A 21,805-nucleotide genomic window follows, 5' to 3' on the forward strand; every position below is an offset into this window, starting at 1 on the left:
GAGTGTTAAGTATAGAAAACGAAGAATGCTATAGGTGAAGTCAAAGCAATACGCTTAAAGTATGGAACAAAGTGAACACTCAACCACGGGCTGCATGAAGAGCTGACTCATAGCATGGAGGAGCCAATCCGGTTTCCGGCTCTGGCACGACAACCCGTACCACAGGATCTTACACCGGTTGGCGGAACAGCTTCCGGGGGTGGAGTGGTAGTGACAGTAGTAGTGAGTTCAAATCTGCTGACCGGCGGGTGGCAATAGCGACTAGTACAGATCCGACACCAATCGTATGAGGCTGTAGGGACCACAAATGTCCCCATAGCAACTAACAATTATATGTATGTGTTAGCGGTAATTTTAACGGCCGTCTGGTGTAGTGGTAAGTGACATGGTCACTACACAAGGGGGTCGCGGGTTCGAATCCCGCCAAGGGAAGATATTTGTATGATAAATATAAATGTCTTTTCGAGGGTTATGGATGTATATTAAATATATAAGCTTGAGGGTAGACATTATCTTGTTGAACACCAAGTAAAACGATGTCACTTTTTGATTCCTGATTTAATCAACAATATGTTATCTTAACAATTCACTTTAACACTTGTCCAACTTTAACCAGTACGTACAACAGTCACTGAATCACACAACGTAACGAGGATATAGTAAGTGCACCAGGCAAACGTAGTCCAACGAATGTTCATTGCGAGGCACGTACCGCCTTTTTATACTGGCCGGCGCAGCTGGCTTATTTATGAGTCACTTCTGTTGCACCTGTTGTTTATGAGTCGAACGACACGGCCGGCGCACCTGGCTTGTGTGAGTCACTCCTATTGCACGTGCTATATAACATAAATATCGTTAACGCCGTCACGGCCATACTGACGTGCGCTCGTCCTCGTGCGCGCATCCTTATGGTATGTCTGTGACCAACAAACGTGTTCGTTCATCCTGACATTAACGGATGCAACTTAAAACGTGGTCTATGATATTAACAATCTAGTACGGTTCGGTTCGCATAATTCTTCAGAAAATCTTAGACTGGCTATAAAAGCCTTCAGACGGCTTACATACCTGGGCCAGTTCATTTAAAACTCTTCAGGTATGCAAGTATGTCCCTTTTAACTTAGACCGGAATTGTTATCCCTTCAGTTTTTCGAACTGGACCGGATAATGCTAGACCGAATCGCAATCCCTATAGCTAATTGTTGTGGCTAGTCCGGATGAAAATCCCTATAGCCAAGCCATTGGACCGGACAGACCCTTCAATGACTTCACACTTTTTTTTCTCTTTTTTTTTTTTGCTAGTCCGGACCAACATCCCTTTAGCCAATACAATTATTATTTTTTCTCTTTTTGTTTTTTTTTTCACTCTGCGTGTACGGTAGCATTTGTTGAAACATTTCTTAAACCAGAACATTTATACGGAATTTCTTCAGAAATAATGCAAGACCGACCGTCGTTTTCTACATTTCCAACACCTGCACCCGAGGTGCCTGAGCCTACAGACATTGTATCACTACCCACAGACATAGTATCGCTATTTGCAGACAAAAATGTTGCTTCTATTGTCAGTAATAGAGTCGTCATCATTAAGATCAGTTTCATGAACAAGATTACTTAACCCATCTGTGTACGCCGTCACGTCATCGTCACTATAATTTTCAGAAATTTCTAGTAGCCTGACGGGCCTCGAGGTACTTCGCGTAAGTTTTCATGGGGAAATTTGTACACTCTATTAGAACCATTTACATGTCTCAACTTATGCCTGTCGTTTTCCAAAACTGCAGTAATGTTTTTTTTTTTTTTTTAATGATGGAAAGATTACTGGTGGCCCGGAGGCCTTTCCAGCTTCACCAGGACGGGTGGGCGAGCAAAGGCTCAGCCAAGAGGGGTGGGATTTGCTAACAACTGCCCGAGCACCTCCGAAGGAGACCTAACAACTCAAGAGCAATTGCTTCGCAAATGAATCTACTACCGGATCGGAATCGCGACCCACTGAGAAGATCCGTCGAGAAACTCAGCGGGCTAATGCATGGGTTAGGTTGCAAGTCGACCTCTTTGTCGAGTTCGACGAGTACGGTTACCGGGGTTCCTCAGCCTGCTCCTAGTGTTAGAGCTGAAGGTATCTAATGTAAGAGTTATTGGATCTGATGGATCCGTAAGGACGTGTCTAGGGCGACGACGGTGACTTGCTCCTGCGTGATCAGGATTCAGGGTGCAGAAATGTTGAAGGGACCTTTATATTTTTGGTCTAATTTACGAAAACAATATCCCCAGCGGAAAAGAGTTTGACTTTAGCTTTGCCTCCACTAAACCAAGCTTCTGTTTGTGCCCATTTTTTTTGTTTTGTTTTCTCAGGCCTTCGAGCGTGCTAAATCAAGATCTAATCTAGAGGGATTATCACTCTGTTGAAACTTTAGATATTTCAAGTGAACTACCCTGACCTGTAAACATCTATTCTATTGGAGTAAACCCTGTTACTTGACAACGTGTACTATTAAGGGCGAGTTGAATATCCCCTAACTGCTCTTGCCATGATTGGTCCGAGTTACTTTCAGATCAAAGAGTGACTTGTTCATGAAACCGCTTACTATTGAATAAATTACTATGGCTTTGTTTTATAACACTACATTCTGACCCTGAATGGAACATAAAGGGGAAGCCAAAACCACTTATCTGTAACACACTGAAGCTCTGGAACACACGTTGACGTCTCTGGTTGGACCTGCCACAGCACCTGGAGCAGTGACGTTTTTCTTCTTGTAGCGCATGGAACATCCAGAAGCTACATGGCTCGCATCACCGCACACGTAACAGCCGACTTGCAGGCGAGAGCCGGGCGCCCACGGATGAGGAGGTTGTTCAGGTTTTGCTGGAATATCGAAAAAAGTTTGAGAGCAGTATCTGTCGCAACACCCTTCGGCACGATGCCCAGGTTTTCCACAGAAATGGCAGCTTCCACTGAAAAAAACTTCGAGAGCGTTTTGGTTCTTTATCAGGATCTTCGTTTTTTTCTTTTGAGGGTAAAGCCACGTAATGTGCGAAATATATGATTTTTTGTGGTAATAACGACAGAGTTCAATTCCCGACGGATTCTTTCATCACACTGCGACAGTATTGATATACCAAATCCGGTGGCTATTTTCTGGCATATTAGCGTCGGGAATCTTCTTTATAAGTTGCCATAGCCGGATACCGGCTTCAGCTGGTCCCTCTTTGCTTTCCATTTCAAATTTAATAACCAGGTCGAAGTGGTCTTGCATCATTAGAGAATTTTGTCAGCATATCTTTAATAGTAGGCCAGGATATCTTACCAGGCTGTATTTTTGTGAGGCAAGTAGCAGCTCGAGCCTTAAGCGAATGTGTGAGAGTCAAAATTAAATCTACACCATCCTATTTCTTCTGTTCGATGATCATTTCGCTCAGCGTACACTAATTTACAACATCAGCCTCCGGTTCATCCGGGTCAAAATTGACCAATCTGGTTGGTAAGCTCTGGCTAGGTCGATGAACTGACATACTTTCAGTGATTCTTTGTAACATGGCTTCCATCCCAGATGAAAATAATGACATTTGTTCAAACATCATATTGTTGGCCGAATTATTTCATGACTGCAGTGGAGGTGAGTCCGACACTTCTGATATAAGCTTGAGGGTAGACATTATCTTGTTGAACACCAAGTAAAACGATGTCACTTTTTGATTCCTGATTTAATCAACAATATGTTATCTTAACAATTCACTTTAACACTTGTCCAACTTTAACCGGATAAACGATCCGCGATAATGGGATTATCGACAATCCAATATATTTTCCTACATAAAGTCAAACAGAAATAGCTGGCATTGAAAAGCCCCGGGCCATAAATGCCATAAATGGCAGCAGTATAGTAATGGTAGCAGTTTAATGCACAAATTACCCAGGTGTAAAGTACCGCTTCGTTCTATCGAGGACTTCTAGCGTTTTTGGCGCTAACTACACTTTACCCTCCAAATAATTCTGATATTAGCCATCATTCGAATATTATTAGGCACAGTATTTGACGAGCGAACTTACCCATAGACACATCCACGCGATTTCGATCCGGTGGTAGATTCTTCGAAGCACTACTCTTGCTAGGGCCAGTGTTAGCACATTCTCTCAGATTGAACCCCGTGAGCACATTTAATAGTCACAGCATAGCTAAAACAATACGCACATCTCAGCCTTACCTACGAAAATGTGTTTAAATACGTAACCAGATTATTCGAGATATTGATTATCATGCGGAGCGGATTTCTGCGTCTCCATTAAGAAAACGAGAGTAGGCAGCACCGTCTCGAGATGATACCGCACGGCATAAAGTTCACTGTATACGCCTCTAAAATTATTAAAATTCGTATTAACAAATGGGTACCCGCCAAATTAAATTTTATCCTTTTTTGACTTTTTGAAAGAGCTGTTTTTGTTTGTTGGAGTGTTAAGTATAGAAAACGAAGAATGCTATAGGTGAAGTCAAAGCAATACGCTTAAAGTATGGAACAAAGTGAACACTCAACCACGGGCTGCATGAAGAGCTGACTCATAGCATGGAGGAGCCAATCCGGTTTCCGGCTCTGGCACGACAACCCGTACCACAGGATCTTACACCGGTTGGCGGAACAGCTTCCGGGGGTGGAGTGGTAGTGACAGTAGTAGTGAGTTCAAATCTGCTGACCGGCGGGTGGCAATAGCGACTAGTACAGATCCGACACCAATCGTATGAGGCTGTAGGGACCACAAATGTCCCCATAGCAACTAACAATTATATGTATGTGTTAGCGGTAATTTTAACGGCCGTCTGGTGTAGTGGTAAGTGACATGGTCACTACACAAAGGGGTCGCGGGTTCGAATCCCGCCAAGGGAAGATATTTGTATGATAAATATAAATGTCTTTTCGAGAGTTATGGATGTATATTAAATATATAAGCTTGAGGGTAGACATTATCTTGTTGAACACCAAGTAAAACGATGTCACTTTTTGATTCCTGATTTAATCAACAATATGTTATCTTAACAATTCACTTTAACACTTGTCCAACTTTAACCAGTACGTACAACAGTCACTGAATCACACAACGTAACGAGGATATAGTAAGTGCACCAGGCAAACGTAGTCCAACGAATGTTCATTGCGAGGCACGTACCGCCTTTTTATACTGGCCGGCGCAGTTAGGCCACACTTTCATCGCTGCCTCTAGATTCCAAAGATCTAAAAAAATACTAAAACTGATAGGTTTTTACATAGCATGAAACAAAGGATTTTCAGTTACCACGTTATAAAAAGGCTAAATTGAAACACTGATATTTTTCTAGAATAAAATTCTCATCGTTTTATTTTACAAAAAACTTATAATCTCCGTTTCCTTTGTATATAATTAATTTAAATTAGTTTTAATTCATGCAAATACAGTGAAAATAAAAAAGATTCCTATTATTCAACTTCAACAATGCAAACTCTTATATTTAATAAAAACAAAATGCGCGCACAAAAATTCTTGTACGAATCACGATAAGTTGTATATATATATAAAGTTGTATTATTACTGATTAATTCATTTACAAACTAACTTGGCTCCGAATATCTTTAGAAAATGCTTACTACACTGTTACTATTATCATGTGCATTTTTCGGTGCTTCGGGTGAAAAAGGTAAGTTTAAATGTTTTATTTTCGTACTTCTTCTTCTTGCCCTTATCCTGCTGTATGAGATCAGTGCGTCATGTACTTTTTTGTATTGTAGCCTATCATACGTCATTTCTGCATTCACACCCTTTTCTCACATATCCCTTATCATACGTCATTTCTGCATTCACACCCTTTTCTCACATATCCCTTTTAAAAAAGTCCATCCAACTTTAAAAAAGTCTTTTAAGGACCGTTCATCCAAGTTTTTTTACCTTGGTCCTACTGTTATGAAAAATCTTTGCTGGGTAAGCGAATACACTGTCAATACCTACCAACATCCTATCCATTCATAAATGGTTACAGGAGCCTATAGAACTGTCGTGAATGCCGTCACTCCCCTTCAGATGTGACTTCGAAATCTCAATTGTATTGTTGTTGCTCTCCTGCCCTTCAAACGTGACCCAATAATTGCTTCACGGCAGTAAAGTGGAAGGGTGGTGGTGGATGGGGAAGGATGGTGGTAGTGGTGGACAGTGGTGTCGAAACTGTACAGTTGTGGAAATTGTATTAATTTTGCCGAATTTATTTTATTGCTCGCTGGTGAATGTACACCATTTTTTTGTTGAGAAAATTTTATTTGTCTTATTAAAAAGATCACCGGTGGGATCACCGACCAACTTATTAGCCTGTGGAGTGGTATGTGGGCAGCAAAATATTCTGATCGTCTTGTTTATTAGGCTATAGATGCGTGAACTGTTTTTTTTTCCACATCAATCCACGAACTGTCCTGGCCAGAAGTAAAACAAAATTACCACGTAGACCAATAAGGAATAATCGAATTTGTTTTCAGAAAAATGCAAAGTTACAGACAAGCAATGTATTCTTTTGCTCAGCAATTCTGTCTTTGAAAAAGTATTCGAAGCTGATAATAATCAAAACGTCGATCCCATGTACGTAGAGTTCATGGAAGGAAATTTTCCTGACCTGAAGATCAAGTTCAGAAATATTTCCATGACTGGCTATAATACCTGTAAAGTCTTCGATTTATAGTAAGAACATATTTTTAGTTTTCAGTAAATAATATAGATATTTGTATTGTATAGTTTGGCTGTCACAATTCATATTTACATGCTTGCAGTAAATATATTTGAAGACATTGTAGCCTAATGTATTAGTCACCCCATGTCCTATCCCGCATTTCGATCTGGACAGATACGTATTTTTCCAAGAAACAACGTATTTAATAAGTTTTTATTTTATTTTATTATTATGTAATGTACCAAAATCTAGGTGCGGCACAATACTAGTATTACAATCTAGCTCAAAAAGGCTAATAAATAATTTTAATTTAACATAAACTACTATTTTAACTAATGTCACTAATAATAAAGTCCACTGATCTTACTTAGTGTCTATTAAGGCTAAACACTTTGTTCATGTGTTAATTAATTACGTCACTATCACTATAACAATATTTCGAATTAACACTAACTCGAAAGGCTTAGTCCTCTTGAGCCTTCTCACTAAATCTGTGTTGTCGAGGAGTTGGATTCCACATTCACATGATGGTGAAGCCTGTGTTCATGAGCTTTGGCATATTTTGCAATTACTTCGCGGACAGGCTTGATAGTAAGGTTCTGGTAAAGATTGTCATTTCTTATATACCAGGGTGCGTTCACAATATCCACGAGAACTTTATTTTCGAAGCGCTGTATTATTCTGATGTTAGTTTTCTTGATACAACCCCAAAGCTGTCATGATATGCTGGCGCTAAGACTGGTTTGTACAACATTAATTTATTATAAATAAATAAATAAATATTTTACTAACAATCACACCACGATAACTGGGCCCGTGATAAGTTCGTAAAGAACTTGTGTTACAGGTACCAGATAATGGAAATAAATGTAAGATTTTTATTATACACATACATATATTTAAGATACATCCATAACCCTGGAAAAGACATTTATATTTATCATACAAATACCTTCCCTTGGTGGGATTCGAACCCGCGACCCCTTTGTGTAGTGACCATGTCACTTACCACTACACCAGACGGCCGTTATATACCGTCAACGAGGAGCGAGTAGCCAGTACAACTCTTTTTGTCTGATTCCTAGTTCTTCTCGTTTTTTCTTCACGTGAGCTTTCCACCACAACTTTGCGTCAAGAATCAAGGGTATTTGGTTACCTGTACATGTATATATGTCGTGGTTAACGACTTTTAGTAATATTAAGACGTTGTTTTGACTATTATTTTAAATGATGAAATGTTGTTTTGATAAATATCACAAAATGTAGGGTAGACTCCGTAACGCCACAGTATAAAATAGCGGTACGTGGACAGAGTCGTGGCATTCCGTGTCAGACAGTCATTCGGTCCGTATCAGACGGTCCGTCCGTCTCAGGCAGTGAGTCTCTGGCAGTTAGTCAGTCGGTCTGACGGTATGTGGCACGAAACTGTCGGTTTACCCTGTCATTGTGAAAGTTGTGTGTGTTGAGTTTCAATAATTATTATTCAAAAAGTTTTATTGACTAAACTGAGTTCAATCGAATACAAGTGATGAAGGAAACTATATAGCGGATGGTAAACAGGTCTCTTGTTTGTGAATTCAATATGTACTGATTTGGATTCGTTAAATTGATTCTCCATCTTCTAGTCCACTAGTGAACGCAATCAATAGCAATTTGTGCGTTTTTTACTGCTTCTTCGTGACTATTACCAGTCACCATTATGGTTGTATTGTAAGCAAAGGTATCAGTAGTACTATTATTTATGTGGGGTATATCGCAATTGGGTACAGGACCGGCCCTAAAGCACTTCCTTGTGGTACTCCAGCTTTTATTGTTTTTAGCTCTGAGCAGGCATTGTTTTTCCTAATTTAAAATACCCTGTTAGATATATATGATTCCAGAATATCCAGAAAATGTCTAGGTAATAGTGGTTTAAGTTTTAATATCAGGCCTTGTTGCCATACTTTGTCAAAAGCTTGAGGTACGTCTAGAAAGATGGTAGAACAGACTTTCCTTTCTTCAGGCCCGGAACGCGATACACCGCCGACCAGGTTGCTCTTCCACAGTTTGTTTGGCGACGAAAGTGACTTTTGCGAGATGGTGGACGCGCAAAAGTCAAGCATCGCCTGCCAGGACTCGTTGCTGCCGAGCACCGTAACTGCGACTCTCGGAAGTGACAAGTCCGGTCCTATTTTTATCAGGCAGCTTCGGGAATTTTAAATTTAACTTCAAAATTTTAAACCTTATAATTTAAATTTCACAATACTATCAGTATTTCCGAACCATGCACGGAATTCACAAATATATTGTAGTTATATATTATTACTAGCGGTCCGCTCCGGCTTCACTCGGGTCTTTAACCAAAATTTCAAAATAAAAAATTATAATACACACACATTAACCCTTATATTTGCGTCAGGTCTCTAAAAATAGAAAATTATAAATATAGTTTTAATATGTTTTTAATAAGCTTTTATTTAAATTTAAATAGTTTTTGTTTTTATCTATTTTATTATTATTTTATATTATTATTATTTTAATTTTCGTAAAAAGGTCATACATAGAAAACAAAAGTTATTGAGTTTATTGAGTCAGAGCTTCCCTGTACTCTTTATAATATTAGTATAGATTACTTTATTCTACATCAATAGGTTTCGCAGCGCACGCGATCTAAAGAATATTTTAGGTAATTTTTTTACACCTTGCGTTACATTATTGGAGTTTTAGTAAGGATACCTAATTTTTTTTTTAAAAAGCCTATGTCACTTTTAGTGTAGCTTCCAAACAGTGAAAGAATTGTTCAAATCGGTTCAGTAGTCTCGGAGCCTATTCAATACAAACAAACAAACAAATATTTCCTCTTTATAATATTATATAATAATAATAGTCCCTAACGCTCCGGCCGATTGTTGCCCACCTCGCCGGAGTGTGTCCTGCCGTCTTCCCAGGCGAGGCAGTGTTTAATACATAATAATAATAATATTAGTATAGATTACTTTATTCTATCATCAATAGTTTTCGCAGCGCACGCGATCTAACGAATATTTTAAGTAATTTTTTTACACCTTGCGTTACATTATTGGAGTTTTAGTAAGGATCCCAATTTTTTTTTAAAAAATAATATGGCCTATGTCACTCAGGGATAGTGTAGCTTCCAAACAGTGAAAGAATTGTACAAATCGGTTCAGTAGTTTCGGAACCTATTCAGTACAAAAAAATAAACAAATCTTACCTTTTTATAATATTATATAGATTAACCACTACTTATTGAACTTAGACTGAAATACCTAAATTATTATTTCAACTTTACTTTTAATTCACAGTTGGGATATAGAACAATTTTTATTCAACTTCGAATTGTACTGTTCAAGAATTTCGATTAATGGTCAATATGAGATACCTGGACCGGCTGTAACAACTGAAGAAAAAGGAAAATATACTATTAATACAAGTAAGTCGTTCGTTATATATGTACAGTAATTTAAGATAAGTAAACAGTAACTTAGTAATTAAGTAAACAGTCATTTAAGAATTAAAAACAAGGCGAAGGCGACAATTTTTTGATCTAGGAAGAGCTCGCGAGAGAGAGAATCCGCTCTAAAAATATCCGTTAATGCATTGTGAGCGATCATTTCACACATCAGAGGTAACCGATTAAAACTTGTCGCTCAACAACACGTGGCTAAGCCCCGGATGAGAAAAAATGTCAACCGAGGCATGCTGGGGACAAGGTCACACGTGTAGAGTGTAGAGCATGGCTCTTCACGACCCTTTCCCCGCTAGACGCCACAGTAACGGTCACTAGGACCACAACAGTCGGGATTATCGGGTGGTTGACTATTCGATGTCCGTCCCGATGGCATCGCTAAATGTTACCCCTAGGAAGCCATTTTAAATTAGAACCGGTGTTTGGCGGGAAATGCAGTCATCCGTCACTTAACCAGGTGACTTTCGCAAAACATTTCATACTCTTGGTGATTTCAAAACTGAATTACAAAAGGCACCTAAAACACTATAGAGTACCAGGATTTTGGGCAAAATCTCTACTCCAACCCTGGCTGGACGCTGGCGGTTTGATGCTGAGAGATATCCAACATCGCCCACCAATTCTCAGCTTAATCACAATGCTCCGTAGCGACCAGTCAGAACCTATGTAAAGACCAAGGACACAGAGCCACGCCTCCCGTGCGAAGTAGATTGCGAATGTATACTCTACCGTATCCAAGAGGCATAAACAGAGATAGTAATCATTTTTTTCGGCTGGAGCCGAAACTCCTACGAGCTCCCTGCGTGAGATATAATCCAAATTATATTGGAGGGAATACTGCGGTCAACAGTCGCCACCCAGGCAGTGCCGCTAGTTGCGCGTTACCCAGTCACCGTAGACTAGTCGAATCGCTTAGATGCATGGTAGGACAACCGAAGGATCGAACAGTTGGCTGGACTCATGCCTCCAGTAATAAAAATCTATAAAAGAGAACCAGTACTTCCCTCAATCTTGTCATCATTGATGTTTTCCACGTCCACGTCATATGTTTGTATGGAATGTACGGATACGAAGATGACATTTTAGTCCTATAATCACCGTGGTATATAAAGAATGTAGATCTTTACGATGACTTTTTTTTCTACCTATGCTGAGAGCCTTGAGAGGCTATTTCAGCTCAACCTTAACTAGTAAGTGAGCTCACGGGGCTCAAATCTGACGACGTTGCTAACACGAACCCTAGCAAGGGTCGTGCTTCGCAGAATCTACCACCAGATCGGAAACGTGACCCACTGAGAAGATCCGGCGAGCAACTCAGTGACTCTCCTCTGTGTCTGAGGGTTAATTTACTTCGACGAGAACGATGTCGGGTGCTTGAGGTTCCTAAAAGCACCGGTAGTGGATCGGGAGGATCCGAAATGACGTGGACGACGATCTAAATTTGGTACCGATACGTAAGTATCTTAAGGAAGCGTCAGAACGTTACTTCGACAAAGAGGCGCGACACGGAAACCCTCTGATCGTAGCCGCCGCTAATTACTTATCCTACTGCGACGCGGCAACGTAAAGCCGCCGTCACTCGAAACATGTCGTATCCCCCGGAGAACACTCTCGGTGCTTTTAGAAACCTCAAGCTCCGGTCACCGTCTCAGGTTGAACCCGTGAGCTCACCTACCCGTCCGGACGGAGATGGAGTAGCCTCATAAGCTACCAGTGAATAGGTAGGGAAAAGAGAAAAAAGCCTCATAATAGGAAATAATATTTTGGGATAGCAATTTTGCTCTATAAATATGAAACCAGCAAACAGCAAAGCCTTTAAATGTTTTCAGAGCTTATCTGTGTTTCGGTCGAAGCTTAAAACAAAATCAAACTAACGATTTTTAATGAAAATTTGGGTAATTATATTTCAGAAAGCTACAAGTTAATGACGAACACGACATTTGAACTAGTACAAACTGTTGGCAATAAAACTCTTTTTCATGTTAAGAACTTCAACGTCAAGGTGTCGCCGTTGGAAAAAGTGGCTTTACATTTCACGAATCTTTATAACGGGCAGGAAATACCAAGTAAGTACAATTATTGTGATTGCAATATGTCACTTTCACTAACACATTAAGAAACAATAGTAATCAAATTTACCTGCAAAATTACTTGGGATATTTGTAGGCTTATTGTGAACCCAGGCGGGTAAATATTAATACAACCAATCGCCATTCTCTACTGCTACGGGGCGATGAAATAACCAATATAAAATATTATTTAAATTTGGGTTTGAAGGGCGGGGCAGTCGCTATACACTGAGACTTAGAATTCACGCTTAGAATTCAATCTCAAAGAGAGCGGTATTAGCGGTAGAGCGGTCTATGAGTTCTAATGACTCTTTTTTCTTTTTCTTTATTGCTTAGATGGGTGGACGAGCTCACGGCCCCCCTGATGTTAAATGGTTACTGGAGCCCATAGACATCTACAACATAAATGCCGCCACCCACCTTGACACATGAGTTCTAAGGTCTCAGTACAGTTACAACGACTTCCCCAGCCTCCAAACCGTACGTACCTACGGTACCTATCCGTGCGGACTCACAAGGGTTCCCACCACCAGTAATTATGCAAATTATAATTTTGCGGGTTTGATTTTTATTACACAATGTTATTCCTTCACCATGGAAGTCAATCTTGAACATTTGTTAAGTACGTATTTCATTAGAAAAATTGGTACCCGCCAGCATGATCCGAACACTAATGCATCGCAAGATACGAATGCACCAAACGTCTTATCTTTTAGGCCACGACCACTCTACAATACTTAGATAATTATGAGCTCGTCTATCGAAGTGACCAGAGTTCTTACGTTCGAGGTCACTCAGAATACCATGGAAGGTTACTTTTCTAAAAAATATGAACCAAGGCTTTTACTGGGACCAACTCTCGACTTCTACGGCGTGATAGTTTTGTACTACGAATGACACTTACTTAGTTGAATAACTTAGCTAATATTTTTTACAGGTGCCAAATTTTTAGCACAAGAGCACTGGAGAAATATTATCTACACTCTTCAAGATAACTTCGCTACAATCTGCTTCAGGAATTTATTTCTAGCTTTAAATAAACTATTTACGACATTGCCATTAGAAGAATATTTGGAATTGTAGTTTCCATTATAAGTAATATAAACTTAGAAGTAATATAAATAATAAAGATTGCATACGGTGTTCCGCAAGGAAGCGTACTTGGACCTCTTTTATTTATAGTTTACATTAATGATTTTCCAAATTCAATTGACCACGCTATGACCCTTTTTGCAGACGCCAGCACCATAACTATTAGGTGTAGAAATGACATTTTATATGAACACGATAGGAATAGTACTCTTCATTCAATAATATCTTGGCTTGATAAAAATAATTTAATAATTAATTTAGACAAAACAAAATTTATGCAAGAAAATTTATCAAAGAAATAAATATAAAAATGATGAATGATCATGGTTCTATACTCTTCGCATACACGAGTGTTACTGTGTTACTTATAATATTTGCTATGTGTATGTGCTATAATTCTCATTTTGTGTTTGTTATTTTAGTTATGTGTTATTTGTTCTACACACACTTATCACTTTTTATTATTATTCTCATTATCCTCTCGCAGGTCTGCTGGAAGAGATTTCTCAAAGAAATAAGCAGTGCCTTTGTACATAATTTTCCTATTACTCTGTACTGTGTCTTGTTTTCTGTGTGTACATAAATAAATAAATAAATAAAATAAATAAATAAAATTTTTACCGTTTATAATAATAACAAACACATATACGAAACAGATAATGTAGATTTCCTAGGTGTAAATATTAACAACAAATTAGATTGGAAATCTCATACAGACGGACTGTGTAAACGTGTCGGCTCTTCGGCCTATGCACTCTTCAAATTATCCTCTATTTTAAGCACAGACGCCTTACTAACTGCATATCGTGGTGTAGTTGAATCCTGTCTTAGACATGGAATAATTTTCTGGGGAAACTCAACGCAAAAAGATCAAGTTTTTAAGGCACAAAAAAGGTGTTCAAGGTCTGTGTTTGGTTTGGCAATAGCCGACAGCTGCAAGCCATATTTTGCAAAGCATAAACTTTTTTCCCTTCCTTGTACGTATATATATATATACGAAGTTGCATCTTTTGTTAAAACTTGTCCCAGTAGATTCACCAAAATGTCTAATGTGGCAAACAGAAATCGACGCGACGATAAACTATGTTTTCCAAAATCCAAAACTACATTAAAGACTAATAGCATACTAGGTATGAGCGTTAGGATATTTAATAAACTACCAAAGAAATTAAGAGACCTAGACGATTTTGATTTTAAGAAAAAGCTAAAAGATAATCTTATTAGTGAAAATTATTATCACATAAATGATTTTCTTAGGGACGATATTGAAAATAAATGTATTTTTTAAATTATTAGTTGAATATCTAATATATAAAATTCTCGTGTCACAGTTTTCGTTGCCATACTCCTCCGAAACGGCCGATTTTGATGAAATTTTTTGTGCTAACCCGGTATCTATGAGAATCGGCCAACATCTATTTTTCATCCCCCTAAATATTAGGGGTAGTCCACCCCTAAATTTTTTTATTTATTTTTTAGACAAAATTTTTAATTTCTATTTTTTTATGATACAACATACAAAAATACATACAATCCTCAATTTTCACTCTTCTACGATCAACCCTTATTTTTTATTTGCTAATTAAAAACTTTAAAATTTTTTGCGAGAATTTTGTTTTTATTTTGTCATGACGTAGAATAATAAAATTCATATTACTCTGAAATTTTCACCCCTCTACGATCAACCCCTATTTTTTATTTGTTAACTTTAATTTTTTTGGCACGATTTTCATTTTTATTTTTATTTAGTCATGAATTAAAATAAAAAATCTGATGTTACTCTCAATTTATCATCCCTCTATGATCAAACCCTTTTTTTATTTGTTAATTATAAACTTTAATTTTTTTGTCAAGTTTTTTATTTTGTTTTGTCATTACTTAAAATAAAAAAAATCATATTACTGTCAATTTTCACTCTTATACGATCAACCCCTATTTTTCCATCCTGATTAATATTTTTTTTATTCTATGCACAAATCCGCAATAAGGTTGCAAGATGGCAATCAAATATTATAATTGTAGTACGATAAATTCTTATTCAGAGTTTATAATTTCAAGTTCCTTTAATTATGTTTTTTTTTAAATTGAATTTGATCTCCCGCCCTCGCTGGTCGACTATCAATCGATCAGCTATCCCCGCCAGGTGTCACCACTCATCCAGTAAACATCACGTAGTGGGGATGAGGACGAAGCCGGTCTCCTGTCTTACTATTTTTTAAGAGATTTTATGACCTGGTAACTGAGACTTTTAAGTCATGTCTTATTTTAACTGATATTAATCATATTTTTATGAAAAATGATACTATGGAGTGAAATGAAATGTAGATGATTAATTTGAGACACTAATCAACTGGGACGAAATTAAATGAAATGAATTGAGATGATATGGGATGAAATATAATCTTAGTAAATGGTGGTCATTACTAAGATTTTTTAAGTGGACATTTTTATTTATTGCTTGGATGTATGGACGAGCTCACAGCCCACCTGATGTTAAGTGGTTACTGGAGCCCATAGACATCTACAACGTAAATGCGCCACCCACCTCGAGATATAAGTTCTAATTTGGGTCTTAGTATAGTTACAACGGCTACTCCACCCTTCGAACCGAAACGCATTACTGCTTCACGGCGGAAATAGGCGAGGTGGTGGTACCTACCCGTGCGGACTCCCAAGAGGTCCTACCACCAGTGATTACGCAAATTATCATTTTACGGGTTTGATTTTTATTACACGATGTTATTCCTTCACCATGGAAGTCAATCGTAAACATTTGTTGAGTACGTATTTCATTAGAAAAATTGGTACCCGCCTGCGGGATTCGAACACCGGTGTATCGCTTCATACGAATGCACCGAACGTCTTATCCTTTAGGCCACGACGACTTTCAAAACTTTTTTGAGGATCCCGAGAAGCTACGTCCAGCGGCTTTGTTTCATTTTCCCACATTTGTGCACTTTCACAGATATTAAACAGTTAATAAACGACCATTATTACACATTTAAGCCCGAAGAAACACTAAATAGACAAAATAAAACAAATCACACAACTTCACTCCTCGCGTTCCCGCCAAAATGGGGACATTTTGTCTTACTTACTCACTATACATCATAGATTATACACTTAATATATTTGAGAGCTATACAATATTATACATTTTTCAACCATGTTTTTTTGGTTTTATTTGTGTAATAGTATGTTCAGTAGGTCTGAGAATCAGCTACTATCTATTTTTCATACACCTAAGTGAAAAGGGTTGTTCACCCCAAACATTAATTTTTTATTTTAATTTTTTGGATATATTTTTTTTTGTTTATAATGAGGTTATTATGTGGTTAAATGAGGCTTTTTTTTCTACAGTAGAATTTCCCTAGAAATCTTATTTAAGGCAACACAACGTTTGCCGGGTCAGCTAGTAAATAATATAATATTACTAGCTGATTCGGCAAACGTTGTGTTGCCTCAAATAAGATTTCTAGGGAAATTCTAGTTTAGAAAAAGACCTCATTCAACCATATAATACATCATTATAACAAAAAAAATATATACAAAAAATAAAAATAAAAAATAAATGTTTGGGGTGGACAACCCAATCAATAGAGGTATGAAAAATAGATAGTAGCCGATTCTCAGACCTACTGAACATACTATTGATACACAAATAAAACCAAAAAAACATGGCTGAGAAATGTATAGTGAGTAAGACAGGAGACCGGCTTCGTCCTCATCCCTACTACGTGATATTTGCTGGATGAGTGGTGACACCTGGCGAGGATAACTGATCGATTGATAGTTGATCAGTAGTCGACCGGCGAAGGCGGGAGTTCAAATGGAATTTAAAAAAAATCATAATTAAAGGAACTTGAAATTATAAACTCTGATTAAGAATTTATCGTACTACAATTATAATATTTGATTGCCACCTTATTGCAGATCTGTGCATAGAATAAAAAAAATAAAAATCGGGATGGAAAAACAGGGGTCGGGGGGGGGGGGGGGATCGTATAAGAGTGAAAATTGAGAGTAATATGAATTTTTTCATGTTAAGTCATGACAAAATAAAAAAAAATTCTTGCCAAAAACATTGAAGTTTATAATTAACAAATAAAAAATTTGGGTTGATCATAGAAGGATGAAAAATTGAGAATAACATCAGATTTTTTATTTTAATTCATGACAAAATAAAAATAAAAATGAAAATCTTGCAAAAAAAAGTCATGACAAAATAAAAACAAAATTCTTGCAAGAAATATAAAGTTTTTAATTAGCAAATAAAAAATAAGGGTTGATTGTAGAGGGGTGAAAATTTAGAGTTGTATGTATTTTTGTATGCTGTATCATAAAAAAATAAAAACAAAAAAAAAGTCTAAAAAATAACAAACAAAATTTAGGGGGACCACCCTTAACATTTAGGGGGATGAAAAATAGATGTTGTTCGATTCTCAACCCTGACCGATATGCACGGTGAGATTCACAAAAATCGGTCGAGCCGTTTCGGAGGAGTTTAATCACGCACACAGTGACACGAGAATTTTATATATTAAATAATGACAAAGCATACACGCTGCTTTTAACTTATTTAATAACTCATTTTCACTATGCTTGGCGAATAAATGATTTCTTTCTTTAAATACTGATTATTTGATTTTTTTTAAATAATTTGTTTTTATAGAAACATAGAAGATAACACTTTTTTTAATGCTATAAAGGAACAACTACAAATAAAATTTAAAAAAGTAAAAAATAAAAATTGATGGGAAGGGTCATATCCCTATTAGCGATCCAACGCATGAGGTGTGTTCCTATTACCGTTTTTTGACAACTATTACCGCGGAATAGATAATCTAATAATAGGTAATAGTCTAAAGCAACAGAATTAGTTATGTTATATAAAAATTTTAGTTTCAGTTTAATTTTTGCACGAAGCAACATAACTTTAATTATTAAGTCACAATTCTCTTAATTATCTTTTAAAAAGAATCTAAACGTAATCAATACTGATGGCACAGTTGGGATAAGGATTTTAGGCATGCGCTTGTGGGGGTAAAAACCACAGGAGGTGCGATTTCATGGTCAGCGGAAACATTAATCAATACAGTTAAACATTTTCATCATTGAAGACTCGAGTCTCCAATATGATTCGAGTCTCAATACCTCTATGATGCTTCATTATACGATGACTCGTTTTGTCTTGGGAAAAAAAAAAGAGTCCAGCCTTGTCGCAATTAAAACTTCTAGCAGAATTGTTGAGTACTTGATTTTATTCAAAATATTGATACACATCATTAAACCATGACGTTTCTTCTTTCACTTCATTTATATACGTTGGCAAATTTAGGACAACTCTTCTTTGAAATTGTGGGATGGTTTTGATGAAATTTTGAAGCCAGTGTCTTCCTGGTACTTTGTCTTTAAATGGGTGTGGGAGATTTAATGTTTCCAATAATTTTGACACCATCTCCAATAGCTGGCTTTTTTACAGGAAAATCTAATCTTCCCAAATAGTGAATCCAGTCTATTAACTTTTGTTCTTCATCGTTAATGAAAACGGTTTGAACTCCATAATATTCTTTAGTATACTTGTGGTCTTTCTTGTTCCGAAGAGTTTTTCTAGGAATCCGTAATCTTTTCCAGGTTTCATATACATTTATTTGCTTCATTATTAATGGCCATCAATGCAGAGTCAAGTTGACTAGCTATAGGTATATTGTTTACGTCTTGGTGGTTCCATGTTTCTGAAACAAATTTATCTATCGAGTCGAATATATTATGTAATAAGTAAATAATATTTTTCAATACACTCAACTGGAAGTCAATAGGTGATTTTTAATATAGTTTAGTTTTTTATTCAATAATGAATTGCTGTTTTATTTTATTTTTAATATATATTTTAAATTTATATTAAGCAATAATATTAATTACATTATATTTACGTAGTACTAAAAATTAATAAAATATACTAACACACTGGTGGTAGGACGTTTTGTGAGTCCGCACGGGTAGGTACTACCACCCTGCCTATTTCTGCCGTGAAGCAGTAATGGATTTCGGTTTGAAGAGCGGGGCAGCCGTTGTAATGTTACAAGTGAGACCTTAGAACTCATGTCTCAAGTTGGGTGGCGGCATTTACGTTGTAGATGTCTATGGGCTCCAGTAATCACTCAACACCAGGTGGGCCGGAAGCTCATCCACTATAAACTTACACATGCATCCAGACAGACGAAAGGACTCTAACTATAAAGAAAAAAACTATATGTGTTCCTTTTTGACTACAGAACATTTAAAACTGCAAAAGTACAGGTAAATCGGTAATAATATTAAAAGAAATCGTAAAACATAACACCGACCAATAAAAATGTGTGTGTAATGTGTAAACATATTGCGTTTTAGTATATTTGTGAGATAATTTAGCTGAATTAGTTATGAATATTTAACGATCATTATCGTTATATTTTATAATAAATAAATAAAATAAAATTTTAAATATCATTATATTTTAACTAAAAAAATACAATATTTGAAAATTAAGCCTCGTACATTTACAAAAATAAAAAAACTGCTGATTTTAACAACTATCTTACGTACTTCTAATTATATGGCGTTAATAGCTCATATGCAACTTGACATACTAACCAACCAAATTAGTATAACCTATTACTTATTAATTCATATCTCATAATGAAAAACATAGTAACAAAAATATTCATCTAAAACCAAATAGCGATATGGGTCGGTAAAAGAAATAAAATGTGAGAATCGTTCCTATTACCGCCACTTTTAAACATTTAATTTTAGACAAATTTAAGCTGTAGCTCATGGAAATTACTTGTTATTTGTGTTTATTAAAGTATTAAGAAGACTTAAAAAAATATTTAAACTGCATTAGAATGAATGCTTTACGATTATTTTTTTATTAAAAACGAAATGAGTATACTTACGTAAAAGGTACCGACTTAGTATGAAATTTGCGCTGTCTCCGTACTCCAACGACGAACTAGGCTCTAGGAACTAGGAACTAGGCACAAAAGGAAGTGATGTATATTTGCGATACAAATACATACATCTATATTTTCTTTAAAGCAACCGCTGGTCTAAGTTTAATACAATAGCTCAAAATTATAATTTTATGAAACGGGCGGTAATGGGTGCCAAATTTAAGGGCTCGTTATTACGTGCCTTTAGTTAAGGCATTCAAAGATTGATCGACAATTTGATGCGTGTGTGTGTTCTTGTTATGTACATTAGTTTATGTCTATAATATTTTATGCTCTCGAATATGAGGAAATGAGATCAAGTGGTTACCGTAGACACGATTCATAGAAATAAACAAGTTTGAGCACATGTATTCCAAAAAAGTTATAATATTTACAAACAAAAAGTGGTTCTTTAATATTTTCGTTAATGAAAACAGTTTTACTTATAGTTTTAGAAAAACATTCATTTATCCATAAATATGTGCAAGTTTCGAGTCTGCTGGCATCTCGTTACTCGCGCGTACGTTCATATCTAATAAGCAGAATGAAACAGATAGAAAGTCGGCGGGGGCATAGCATATTCTCGTTAAGTGAGTCAACCTAGGTTTTTTTGTACAGGATGGAATCCTCGTAGTTCCGTGAACCCACTGGGATTCGTAAGTGGGGCATGTCGATGCTGAACCAACTAAACCTCGTGGTCGGGTCCTTCGACAATCTACGTCCTGAACTCAGCTTAAATAAAATTCTATCACGGACGGCAGACATATAACTGATGCAAGAAAGCAAGCAAGTCATCTCTTACTAACTTACCCCACGGAACGCCGAACCGGTCCGGTCAACCGTCACCCAGTTAAGTTCCACAACGGCTAATCAAACTGTCATGGCGCCGCAATTCCAACTAATATCCCTGCAACCTGCCGAGAGTATCGGGATACTTGGGGTTGACATTTCGAGCGATGTCCAATTTCGGAGTCATTTGGAAGGCAAAGCCAAGTTGGCGTCCAAAATGCTGGGAGTCCTCAGCAGAGCGAAGCGGTACTTTTCAAGCCTAGACAAAGACTTTTGCTTTATAAAGCACAAGTCCGGCCTCGCGTAGAGTACTGCTCCCATCTCGGGGCCGGCGCTCCCAAATACCAGCTTCTTCCATTTAACTCCATACAGAAGAGGGCCGTTCGGATTGTCGATAATCCTATTCTCACGGATCGTTTGGAACCTCTGGGTCTGCGGAGGGACTTCGGTTCCCTCTGTATTTTGTACCGTATGTTCCATGGGGAGTGCTCTGAGGAATTGTTTGAGATGATCCCCTCATCTCCTTTTTATCATCGCACCTCCCGCCATCGGAACAGAGTTCATCCATATCATCTGGAACCACTGCGTTCATCGACAGTGCGTTTCCAGAGGTATTTTTTGCCACGTACCATCCAGCTATGGAATGAGCTCCCCTCCACGGTGTTTCTTGAGCGCTATGACATGTTCTTCTTTAAAGAGGCTTGTGGAGAGTATTAAGCGGTAGGCAGCGGC

The 21,805-nt window shown here is 37.2% G+C and overlaps 1 protein-coding gene and 1 long non-coding RNA gene across 2 annotated transcripts; one reads left to right on the top strand and one right to left on the bottom strand.

Moving 5' to 3' along the window:
- Positions 1–543: 543 nt before the first annotated feature.
- LOC114252341 (uncharacterized) lies at positions 544–3,758 on the bottom strand. Its single transcript, XR_016325206.1, has 2 exons — positions 3,312–3,758; positions 544–2,869 (listed from the first exon to the last, which is right to left on the bottom strand). It is a non-coding gene; the product is annotated as an uncharacterized LOC114252341 (long non-coding RNA).
- A 1,805-nt stretch (positions 3,759–5,563) lies between these two features.
- LOC114247635 (uncharacterized) lies at positions 5,564–13,443 on the top strand. Its single transcript, XM_028180636.2, has 5 exons — positions 5,564–5,669; positions 6,496–6,694; positions 9,986–10,113; positions 12,060–12,215; positions 13,156–13,443. The coding sequence occupies exons 1-5, from the start codon at positions 5,612–5,614 to the stop codon at positions 13,299–13,301; spliced, it is 687 nt and encodes a 228-aa protein (XP_028036437.2). The 5' UTR covers positions 5,564–5,611; the 3' UTR covers positions 13,302–13,443.
- The last annotated feature ends 8,362 nt before the right edge of the window (positions 13,444–21,805 follow it).

The sequence above is a fragment of the Bombyx mandarina genome, chromosome 23 (assembly GCF_030267445.1).
Source record: "Bombyx mandarina strain Sakado chromosome 23, ASM3026744v2".
Classification (NCBI taxonomy): Eukaryota; Metazoa; Arthropoda; class Insecta; order Lepidoptera; family Bombycidae; genus Bombyx; species Bombyx mandarina.

Coding starts and splice junctions, on each gene's coding strand:
- LOC114247635 (XM_028180636.2), top strand. CDS start 5,612: ATGCTTACTACACTGTTACTATTATCATGTGCATTTTTCGGTGCTTCG. Junction 5,670..6,495: donor CGGTGCTTCGGGTGAAAAAG/GTAAGTTTAAAT, acceptor ATTTGTTTTCAG/AAAAATGCAAAGTTACAGAC. Junction 10,114..12,059: donor AAAATATACTATTAATACAA/GTAAGTCGTTCG, acceptor ATTATATTTCAG/AAAGCTACAAGTTAATGACG.